Consider the following 12,779-nt stretch of genomic DNA (forward strand, 5'->3'; position numbering starts at 1 on the left):
ACCAAGTTATTTTCGGAATTCGTATTTTCAAGGTTCGCACGGCATTTTGCCTCTACAATGTAAAAACTCGTTAAACTTAAAGACCCTTTTGGACCCTCATTACAAAAATCACATTTGCATTCAACAACAATATCAGCCGCTTATTATCTACCCTAGATACAAATGATAAAGCCATACGACTACTCAATGTCCCTTGACGGAACTGAGTTACCTACGTTCTGTTGGCATTAGTTGCGTGCATGTTTCTTTTACTGACAGAGCTTTATTCTCAAATTGTCAATAACTACAAAGGAGGTTGTACATTCCCACGGTGGACACCCACTTTGAAAAATATTACAATCTCAGTCACACAGCATATTTTACAAATTTTTACAAACCCTGTCAGGTGTTACATTTTATACAAACATTTTAAGGACTTAAAAAAGGAGGGAGTCTTTTTTTTTTTTTTTTTACAATTTTTTAAAAACTTTTAAAGACCGTGCAATTCAAAAATCAGTCCTGTGAACGCTGGTCTACTGATGACGTCATGTACAGCGCATACAGCGTTGCAGCGATATGTACAGGTACTATGTTTATCTTTCTGTGCACTGCCTGTAAGTTCAAAGCAATGTTGAGATAAGTGTGTAGCGGAAGAAGGAGACAAAAGGGCAAAAAGAAACCATTGTAAGGTCAAAGAGAACTGAAAACCAGACAAACAAGTCGGAAATAGAAAACGTCCAATTTGAGCAGAGCATTATCCGGAGGCTGAGCTGATCATTATCCCAGACAAGGCTAGATGTGTATCTCTGTACTTATAAACGAAGCCACAGCTTTCCTTGGAGATTTACCTTCCGCGGAGCACCTGTTCCAACGACCGTGGTGGAAGGGCAGCGTTTCAGCATTCTCTCACGTGTAAGCACTCACGAAAGACACGAACGTCGCCGTAAAGAGCACTTCAGAGATATTAACTTTAAAACCGAGTGCGGTCGTTTAACTCTCGAGACAAGAGCCAAGAATAAACACAAGGAGCTTCTCTAATTGGACAAGACAACGACGACGAAGAACAAGACTGAAGAGCCAAGTAAACTCTGAAGAAAATCTTTCTTGGTCGCTTTGAACACAACTTTCAACACACTCCATCGACATAAACTTCCGAGGCTACATCATCAACGTTGCAGCAACATCAAGATGACAGTCTCCTTCATCCCCTGTGCTTCAAAACCCGGTCAAGTTTGTGTCAAAACTCCTTCTCTTTTTCACCTCGCTCACTTCAACTTGCACAGCTTCGGTACACATCAGCTGACATGACAATGACATCATCACAACACACTATTAAACCCAGATAGATGACTCCATGAATAGATCACTGGCTATAATGATTTACAAATTTACAGTAATAAGAAAAGTTGCATTTATCCGCAATGCCCGTGTGTCAGCTATGATTAAACCTGCAGCAGTTACTGCACTGTGGCTGTCGGGCCCGTTAAGAGGTTGATGCATGTGTCACCCAAACCGCTACTGTCTCTTTCTAATTTAAAGATACTCATTACCGCTGGGACCACGAGGCGAATGGTGCATCGATTTGCTTTGCGGCTGTACTTTTCCTCACCGGAGCTAGGATTAGAACATCTCGACTCTGACACTGTTTTGTGCACCTTACAAGCGGGCTGAGTCATATCCGTGTTGCAAGTGAAGAAATTCTATTTTGTGCCTAAGAAATATTTGTTAGGCGTTCGTAGCCTCTGCATGACGCCGGTATACACAAAAAGGCAATTATAATAAGTCTGTATTTAAAATAGACTGAAACTCACAGCAGGGTGATTTTTTGTTATAAATCTAGCTTAAAAACATAATCGTCGAGAAAGAAAGGACAACTGTTAGTGTTACCAGATGACAATGGGACATGACATTCTCTTCCTCACGGCCCGGCATTGCCCAAATAACGAAGGCAATACTTTAACAACCCCCCCCCACACACACACACACACACACACACACACACACCAACGATTGCTTTTTGGATGCAACAAGTACACACGCGCGCGAGAATGCAAAAAACATTATAAATATTGCCAGGTGTGTCCATCCCGTTATCCTGAAAACGCTTCTTTCTCCACGCTTCTTTTCTGTGACTCCGAGTCCTCTCCGACGACTTCAACCTCTTTAAAGCAGCAGGCTGGCTGCCTAAAGGTGATGTTGGTTTGACCAAAGCTGCGTCTGCGTCAGGGCAAACAGTCGCCATGCCCCGTGATGTGAATGGTCGTTGTGGCTCGTGTTTGCCCCCCATGTTGTCAGGGCACTTAGCTCGGCCCGCTCGGCAAAGCAAGTTCTGGGCAAACGAGCTGCACCTTTCCAAATTGTCACAGCGTCTGGGCCCCTGTGTTTGCACCATGTCGTTATGTCAACAACACAGAAGTTGAAACATAATTGTAATGATTCGAGTGTTTATAGATTGTTTATGTACGAAGTTGAAACAGTTAGTCAAGTTTCTACCAACCGAGACATTTATAAAGTCAATCCACCTTTCAAAATTGTCACAGCATCCGCCCCAATTGAAACATATATATATCTGTTATGACTGAGTGTATGTTGTTCTAGTTTATAAACGTACTCGGGTCATTGGGTCGAGTGGACCGAACAGGTCATTCATACAATCAATGCACCTGTTCAAATTATCACAGTGCCCGAAATTATCACAGCGCCTGGGCCCTGTGTTGAGAGCCATGCCGGTATGTCAACAGAGACGTTCAACCATGTCTGTAATGACTGCGTGTACTTTGTTTATGACGTCCTCGAATCAGTTAGTCAAGTGAACTAACCGGGCCATCCACCTAGTCAATGAAGACAAGACAAACCCATTTTCATCCGTGAAAAGTAGAATCCGCCAGCTTCCATAATAATTTAGTTAGAAGCAATCGAAGTACTAATAAATTGACAAACAACTCATAACACACACACACACACACACACACACACACACACACACATATATATATATATATATATATAAAACCCCAAAAGAAACACACAAAATCCACAAACGCTATCCCGAAAACGTGTAATTGTATAAACAGCCACACAAAAGCCATCATTTATTACTCCCACCAAATATTGTTCAAGGCAACTCACACAGATGACTTCATCAAAAAATCTGCCAATATCTATTTTATTTTGTATCTTCCTTCCAACTAGCAGACTATTTTATTATTTTCTTGCAGCGTGGACAAAAATCGAAGAAGAAAAAAAAGCTGAATGTTAAAGTTCAAGCACTCGCCCAGCTGCAACAGATGTTTGCTGCCAAGTGGCCCAAGGACGAAAATAACGCTGAAGGTGAGCTGTGGTGCTAAACTCATCCAACCAACTCTTGTCAGAACGCTATCTGTTTGTTTATTGATTCAATCCTTGCAACCTTTCACACCAGGCGATGGTTTTAGTGTCCCGTTACCTTACATAAACTCGACCAAACCAACTTGCTCCCACATTAAGGGCACCAACCAAGGCCAAGTGAAAGTGATCTTCACGGGCAGTTTAATACCTGAAAGTAGTCTCAGAGAGAGAAAGAGAGAGAGAGAGAGAGAGAGAGAGAGAGAGAGAGAGAGAGAGAGAGAGAGAGAGAGAGAGATTGCTAATCGGTGTTGCAAAGCTAAACGAGAAGGGGGGGGGGGGGTGTTGTATTTGGCATGATTTACATTCATCTAATTTTAAAAAACAAAGAATATAAACAGGCAATTTTGTAGTTTTTTAATTTTATTTTAGCAAACACTGCATAGAAGAAATAAACTCTCAGACAGCACAGGAGAGAGGCCAGCAGTAAAATATATGGAAGAATACTTTCACGTGTAAAAATAGTAAAATGTCACTGATAAAATATAGAGTAAACACAAAACAGTCGTTAATACAACGAAACGACTTTAATTCTTTTCAGCAAACACACAGCAACTGATGGAATGAATCTGTGAGTGGTGTGGGGGAGCGGGGTGGGGGAGACAAAGAGATACCCTGATAGAAAGGAGTGCTTCAGGGAGCAATAAGGCCAGCGACAGGAATAACAGATGGCAAAGGTGCTCGGGTTATACTGAGTATGTACTAACAACCCACCTCTATTCCCTACGCCCAACAGAACAGTAAAACTGGAACAACTGTTTTTTAAGAGGTTTTGGTTTCACACAGACGAGATAAAAATTCTCTTAGTCCCTCAACCTCCCATCGGCTGGAAATGAGTTCAAAACAGTACGCAAAAACAGGGCTAACAAAAGTACCTCGTGTAATTAGTTCAATTGTGAGAAACAACACATTCTTAGTCTTACCTCAGGAAGGTGCGGTATTTCCACGGTTGAAAAGACACGTACACAAGTTAGTTATGTTGTTCCTTCGTACTTTTTGGGGTGGATTGAGTGGAGGTGGTGCATTGCGGCATGAGATCTTGTTCGAAATCTTGTTGAAACAGCGATTAACAGATTCAACAACACCCCCCCCCCCCCCCCCCCCCCCCGTAAGAAAAAGGCTTAGTTAAATATAACTTTAAAAGAGAAACTCATAGGTGAAACCTAGACTACCTGACAAAAATGCACCCGCGCGCATCTCTTGACTCCATTTCACTGCGAACTATTTTTGTCTTTTGTTTTCTTTCCGCTAACAATCTCGTTTATTTGTTAGGCCCCTGCCGCCGCGAGTGTGCGTTCTGCTCTTGTCGCCACATTCCAACAACAGCTGCCGGAGCGGGTACGGAGATGTGAGTGTGTAGGACAGAGGCTTATATTTACCTATCTTCTTATCAGTGTTTTCTTTTTACATTTAGTCAAGTTATGACTAAATGTTTTAACATAGAGGGGGGAATCGAGATGAGGGTCGTGGTGTATGTGTGTGTGTGTGTGTGTGTAGAGCGATTCAGAGTAAACTACTGGACATTCATGTTTCGTCCACCTCCTTTCATCGCACCCACAACACACCCCACACCCTCCCTTTACAGGCAGTGCCGCAAACGAGCTCGACACTACCACAGGAACATTCAATTCAATGTCATATTTTCCATTTCACATGTGCTGCACCGCGAGTCCTCGTAGCTAGTTTGTTGTCTGAGCCCTTCGTTGCATAAAACCCCAGCCCACCCTTAAAAATCCATTTTCTTCAGCAATTTGTTCCACTGCTGAACTCGTGCAATTGAATTTATCTCCTTGAATTTATCTCCCGGCACTGAGGGCTAAAACACACACACCTCGAAAGCAAAGTTATGTATGAAGCTCTCGCACGTGTACTCAGGCTAAAAGGCCAACGAGGAAGCAGCCGACCAATTAAACCCACCTAAACTAGAACCCTTTGGCTGGTGGCGGTGGAGAAAATGAGAAGAACGAGGGTAATCAGGTATGAATGGATGTGTGTGTGTTCTGCTGTCTTTTGGCAAGCAGCAGTGCACCTCTAATCTCACCTTCTTCGGTGGTCAAAGTTCTACTCAGCCTAAATTCCCTGTGCTGGGTCTGCTATTGTTTTGGCGAGAAAAACAAATTAATTATGGGCAGACCCATGAACACTTTCGCTTTTCTGCTGCTAGAAAATCTCTGTAAAACAGGGAGCGCCCTTACAAAATATGTTCTGAGTCTGAACAAGCAAAAGAGCAACGTGGTATGTCTATTATAAGTGACAAGGACACACACACGCACACATCGAGGATACAGATATTCCCGGGTTTCAAAAGACACACACAGGTACAGTGATGGCGCTAGTATTTTTTCAAACCGGTACGCAAACTTTTATAATGCAAACAGTCCAGAAAAAAAGCCGGTAGGCTGGTCATTGGAACCAGTAAGAGTCCAACTCAAAGTACTGTTTTTTTGTTACATTTAGTCAAGTTTTGACTAAATGTTTTAACATAAGAGACGAGGGTCGTGGTGTATGTGTGTGTGTATGTGTGTGTGTGTGTGTGTCTGTGTGTGTGTGTAGAGCGATTCAGACTAAACTACTGGGCCGATCTTTATGAAATTTGACATGAGAGTTCCTGGGTATGATATCCCCGGACGTTTTTTTCATTTTTTCGATAAATACCTTTGATGACGTCATAATTATCCGGCTTTTTGTAAAAGTTGAGGCGGCACTGTCACACCCTCATTTTTCAATCAAATTGATTGAAATTTTGGCAAAGCAATCTTCGACGAAGGCCGGGGTTTGGTATTGCATTTCAGCCTGGTGGCTTAAAAACTAATGAGTGAGTTTGGTCATTAAAAATCGGAAACTTGTAATTAAAATTATTTTTTTAATTAAAATTATTTTTTTATTAAACGATCCAAAAACAATTTCATCTTATTCTTCGTCATTTTCTGATTCCAAAAACATATACATATGTTATATTTGGATTAAAAACAATCTCTGAAAATTAAAAATATAAAAATTATGATCAAAATTAAATTTCCGAAATCGATTTAAAAACTATTTCATCTTATTCCTTGTCGGTTCCTGATTCCAAAAACATATAGATATGATATGTTTGGATTAAAAACACGCTCAGAAAGTTAAAACGAAGAGAGGTACAGTAAAGCGTGCTGTGAAGCACAGCGCAACCGCTGCCGCGTCCAACAGGCTCGTCACTTTCACTGCCTTTTGCACTAGCGGCGGACTACGTTCAGTTTCATTCTGTGAGTTCCACAGCTTGACTAAATGTAGTAATTTCGCCTTACGCGACTTGTTTGTTTTACTGCCGAAAAAACTCGGTTGTTCTAAAAATCAACCGGTAGGTCATACCAGCAGCCAATTTTGTTCCGGTAATTACCGGTAAAAGCCAATACTGAGATGCACACACAGAAACTTCACAACCATGGAGTATCGACTTGCTCTTGCTGCGCATGTCAACTGGCGAAAAATGCTTTGGGCACACATTCTTGGAACTTCTTGACCACAGTTTGGGAACTTGCAGATATATGGTACAAAATTCCTTCATTACAACACAATAAAAAGTCCAACACCAAGCCAGCTATATATCTTACTTGTTGCATGCTCCTTTCAACTTCATACCCCCCAATACCTCAGAGTAAAGATGCATTTTGTCTGGATGAACGCACCTGTTCTGAAAACATGTAAACTTCAAGGAAAAGGAAAAGGCACATAAATGTTTATCAATCACAATGAAATGTGGTTTGTGATCAAGGCATAACCACACACACGCATCCACAAACGCCCAAAGCTAGTCAGTAAATAGGCCCGCCCAATCCAGTATAATTGAAGAAGTAGGTGATTACTAAATCATAAACCACTGCTGTGATGTTGAAGTGAAAACAAGCCGACCTCTCGCTGAGTAATCGCACAAAAAGCAAGCTATACGTTTAAGTGCACTCACTCACAGCGTCACAGGCCTTGCCATGCACTGAGGAGGTCACACGCCCCAGTGATCATGAGAGGCAGGCCTGGGGACAGGGACCTAAGTATCACTATCAACAGACATGCATGAGTGCGTGAAGATCCCGAGGGAAGACATGACGACAGAGATCAAAGCACGACGTCACGATGCCGTCTCGCGACACCCACCCCACCCTTAACTCCTACGCCCTATCAGCGCTAGGTTGGATCCCTGACCCGTTGTTTCCTCTGCAGCAAAAACAACAACAAAACGGCTGAACTAACAACCGACAACAAAATGAGGACTTGTTGATTAAGAATATATATTATAAAAGAACAATGTTACACCAGGAAAAAGATTTGAAAAATGAAATCCAAATGCGCTCTAACCTCGTCCTTTCGATTTCCTACTCCTGCCAATACTCAGCGAGACAGAGCGTGACCTTGAAAGCAAAGTATACACATGTACGAGAATCAGCCGCATCGTGACAGCCACGATGTTTACAACAGACTCAGCGAAGTTCGTCATTCACATCGGACCATAAACCACCTAGTATTAGCATAGTGCATTGCCTGAGCGTTTCATTGCTGTACAGGTGTATTTTGCGCTTTCAAAACACTTTCAGCTGACACTAGTGACAGGAACAATCAAATACAGTGATTACACAAACGTACACACAAGTTTAGGTCACAAACAGCGCTTATGATTGATTGATTGTTGTTGCTTTTTGGGTCCAGCGGACCATATAGGCCAAATCAGGACCCCAGCGCTTATGGGATGGGGACACAAATCAACCTCTTCAAAACAAATCAACGAAGAGTCAGGAGAGAGACAGACAGACAGACACTGAGACAGACACTTACAAAAGGCCATGGAAGAGAGAGAGAGAGAGAGAGAGAGAGAGAGAGAGAGAGAGAGAGAGAGAGAGAGAGAGAGAGAGAGAGATCTTTAATACATAAGGATAGAAGTTTTAGGCACAGCCTAGTCTTACAACCTGTATAAAACCAAAATCATTACAATACACGAGAGAGAGAGAGAGAGAGAGAGAGAGAGAGAGAGAGAGAGAGAGAGAGAGAGAGAGAGAGAGAGAGAGAGAGATGTTTAAAACATCAAGTTCTCTATCTCAGACAAGCTGACAGCGTCAATGAGTTTTCTCCCTGACCAATTCATTGACCGCTTGTGCTTTGATCATCTGACACAAAGGCAGCACGAGACACACGAAGCATCGAATGATCGATTAGCACCACCGAACAAAGAGCACAAGCCAGAGGGAACAGACAGCTACCTCAGCAGCTTCCTGAGCTCTGAGTCAAGCAGACTGGTGCCAGCACCAATGGAATTCAGCCAGCTAATTACTGGGGAGCACCCACAGTCATGTTTTTATAATGTTGATTTGCCATCCCAGTCTAAGTTGCATTAGTGTGCGTATGTCACTGTGTGTGTGAGTGCTAGTAACTTTAAAAGTTGCAGTGTGTGTGTCAGTGCGTGTGTGAATAACTGTCCCTGACACTCAGAAAGATAATGGAAGAGAGCTCATACACAATGGGAGGAGGAGGGAGGAGGAGAAAGGAGAGAGAAAAAGAGAGAATACCAGACACGGTGACTACATACATGTATCTATCAATGACTGGGATTGGTTGGTTTTTGGGTTTTAATGTCCCTTCAGCAGATGCTAGCTGCTATTCGAGACCGCAATGACTGGGAATTTTTCCCATTTAGCCAACATGATATCCCGTAGTAGTACTCATTACAAATCACAGGCACACATGTTATCACAACAGATTTCTAGCTTGATAAGCACAACCCCAAACACAACAGTACAGACAAGCAGCACTGTAGAGCCACATGCCAGAAATCATAAAGCCAAATGACACTGTTGATCCCATGTTGCTTATCAAACCCTGTGTCAGCGCTCATTTAGTCAGGTGAAAACGTTAGGGAAGCCTGGCTGCACACACACCAGCTCAGTCCATGAAAATGGACCAGCCCAGAGCTCATCAAACTCAAAGCTTGTCAAAGCACACAGCCTCCATCAGCCATGTGATTCCGTTTGCTTTGCTTCAGTAATGTACATGTATGTATGTACTCTGTTCTGACCTAGCTCTGACCTAGGTATCAAAGCAAGGATGCTGCCTCAGTTAAATGCAAAAGAAAAAACACTGTGTACTGTTTTGACTCTGGGTCAAGTTGAACATTATGCACTTGACAAACTGAAACTGATGTATGTTTTACCAGCTATACAAGTCTTATTCTTGATGCAAACTGTCATGAATACAAGATATATATATTACAGTATATTTATATATATATATACTGTATTGTTTATATTGTAGTCATTTAAAAACAGAACAAAATACAAAGTGATAAAAATATCCAGAACAGGATTTTTGCATAATTTGGACACCTTGACAGATTCCTGACCATATGTATGTCATTACAGTTGCATGTCATTGTAAAATTTAGTTATACACATGTAACAAAACATATTGATATGTATGTGTGGTGTGTCAAGATGTAGAGATTAAAACCAATAAAACAAACTTTCAAACATCAGTGTTGTTGCCAGGCCTCGGTCTTCGACGCATTCCTTTCTGATTTGACGCATTGGACCTAGCCTTGTCCGGTCGATGGACCGATAGCTTTTACGTTTTGGTGGTCAACTGACCGATGCATATTCGTTCAAGGCGGACAAGGTTTGCAATGAGTTGCAAAGTTGGAAAACAAACCACGATCGAAATGCTCATGTTGGCTACGAGTAAAAATGCATTCGGTACCGAGTCCGTGTTTGTCTACATTGACACTCGAGGCTGCGTTTAAGGAAATACCCTATCCAGCCGGTGTACCTATTTACCGAAAACGGCGCAAACAGCGGAAAGTTCATCAATATAATACTACGGCATGGTAAGGCCAAAAAAAAAAAGGTCTGTTTACAGTAACATAGGCCCAAAAAATAGGGTCGGTAGGTCGGGATTTTTTTTTTTCCCCAAAAAAACATATTTTTACGTTATTTTGCCAAAAAAACAAGATTTTTTTTTCTTTCCCAAATGCCAAAAAAAAGTCTAGGGTCGCGCGAAAAAAATAGGGTCGGTCGGGTTACCGTAAACAGACCTATTTTTTTTTGGCCTAATGCGAAGATCAGGCAGGATCTCTACATTCGCACACCGGGGACTCTATTGGAAAGGGTAGGCCAGGAATGTCAGGCTCTTTGTCTTTCTCCTCGCAAAGTTTATGAACAATTAAAACTAGGAAGCGACATCAAAATAATGCCAAAGGACTTGAAACAGGTTCAGAATAAGGATAGGGAAAAACGCGAATAGCCTGAAAATGTTGCCCCAAAAAAAGTTGCTAAAAGTTGCAACAAAGTATGGCGGTACAATTTGGACCTATTGTTTTTTTAAAGCCAGGACATTTGGACCTATTGTTTTTTTTTAGGGAGGTCCAAATGACCTATTGTCTTCTTAGGCTGGCAACAACACTGAAACAGTATTAAATAAATGCACATTTTAACCACTGTACTGTATGGTACATTAATAGTACAGACAGAAACACAACGTAGTGCTATGAAATTGAAAATACAATGTACTGATATTGATAACCAGGGATGTTGCGATACATTTGTGTGAATCGGGCAAATTTCCAGACACCATTGACATAAATGGGATATTTGACCGGCTTCATACCTTTTCAAAGGGCATTTAAATTTATTATTTTTATGAAACTGACATTGTGGTCATACACATCATCCGTCTTTTAGCAACTACTCTCTCTGTCTTCTTTTCTTTTTGTGTTAAATTTGGTTGCATACATGTACCTCACAATTAATGTTCCATCAGGTGTGTATTTAATGTAAACAAATACAGTACTAGACTAGGCAAGGAAATGACGAAAGTTTATTGGGAGTACTTGGCAGCTCTACATTTTGAGAATTTTACATTACACATGTTCCCCAATAAGAAAAGGGTCACCTAGTGTTGTGCTTTTGAGTACATAGCTGCAAAATTCTGACAAGGCCCAGCTCTGCAATCTCAAATGAATGCATTGTATTTGTAAGGCTTTGGCCAATGCAAGCAAAATTTAATCAGATCTGGACTCTGAATGCCCTTTACGAAGTTTGATACATTAATAAGACACCTGAACGTTACCTGACCATATAATTCAGACATTTGAGGCAGTTAATAGGACTATGTCTGATGCCTAACGACACCCCTGGATAACTGTTTGAAACACATGCATGTACCAATAGACAAGGTGTACCTCACATGAGAGGATGTCCCACTCATCAAGAATCCTTACAGTTACACTTACACTTACACTTCCCAGTCAACTCAGCTTTAATGTATTAATGTCTGATAGTGATATCATATGTATGCATTCTGATTTCCTGTGAGTATCATTTGTAAGCTTTATAAGTATCATTATCAGTCACCAGTTCTCTCTGTCTCACAGTCACACACACAGCATTCCCCTACTCCAACACCTTCTTAAATTGCTTTCATTGCATAATTTGAATCTCAGTCACAATGCACTCCAAGCTGCTCCGCCGTGTTATTTCTCAGTGTCAGAACCCATGACAGTTTGACACTTCTGCCCCAAAATTAATACAAGTAAACGTTTGACTGCTGCCAACCGTGGAAAATGCACTCAGAGACTCTACATGACCAGGCTACTTCAGTACTTGAGAGAAGAAGAACATCGAGGCGAGGAAGCCCTTTAACACACCTGTGTCAAACAAGTCTGCTACGTACACACATAAGTTTTATTTCCGCAAGCAATCTATCAGTGCCTTTTCTTGCCAAAAAGACGGAAGCCCATGTATTCAAAATATGTAATATTTCACACAAGGGTCTGATTTCATCGTAAAACAAGTAGCCTAATCTAATGCCCTTTCCTACTTTCGCTAGGTTACGTTGTGAAATGGCACACGCAGGAGACAAAAAGTCACCGAACACTCACCTTCTGTCCGACTGGAAGCGCCTTGCTCCTGCGTTTGACAGACGGCGATCGAAGGATTTTCCTTTGAGCTTTATCCATGACACTGACAGTGTGAGGGCAGCAATATCCCTCACTAGAAGTAGAACATCCTCACACTCCTGTTCTGAACCACATCACTCTTTGAATTTCGAACTGACTTCTAAGAGTAAGAGCAATGTGCTCTTTCTGAACTCGAAGCTCAAACCTGCAGAAGTTACGCATCCTCTGGTTGGTCAAACCCCCCGTCGCACTTCACCCGTTACACGATGTGTAAATGCTGTTCAATGGACCATGATTACATTTGTCAAATGTAGAACATATATTTTATAGTAACTTTACACTGTCAAGATTTTTTTCTAGGACCTGAAAGGCGGAAATATGTCTGTATATTTTACTTTTCTTGACAGCTGGTGTCAAGTACGACCAATGAAATTCTGTCTCTCATGCTCGCTCCGTGTTAAAATGACGTCACGGAATGGGAGGCACAGGTTCTTTTGCAGTTTTG

General features: G+C 41.6%; 1 protein-coding gene across 3 annotated transcripts in view; it reads right to left on the reverse strand.

Moving 5' to 3' along the window:
• LOC138952902 (mitogen-activated protein kinase-binding protein 1-like) overlaps positions 1-12,438 on the reverse strand; it is a 154,865-nt gene extending 142,427 nt beyond the window's left edge. For 2 of the 3 annotated variants that reach the window (XM_070324653.1, XM_070324651.1), the window contains exon 1: positions 12,257-12,438. In XM_070324653.1, coding sequence (XP_070180754.1) covers positions 12,257-12,334 — 78 coding nt within the window. In that variant the 5' untranslated portion in view covers positions 12,335-12,438. Of the gene's footprint in view, positions 1-827; positions 1,463-12,256 lie in introns of those variants that run through there. The other variant, XM_070324652.1, reaches the window with a different exon arrangement.
• Between the last annotated feature and the right edge of the window lie 341 nt (positions 12,439-12,779).

Source organism: Littorina saxatilis, linkage group LG17, assembly GCF_037325665.1.
Source record: "Littorina saxatilis isolate snail1 linkage group LG17, US_GU_Lsax_2.0, whole genome shotgun sequence".
NCBI lineage: Eukaryota > Metazoa > Mollusca > Gastropoda > Littorinimorpha > Littorinidae > Littorina > Littorina saxatilis.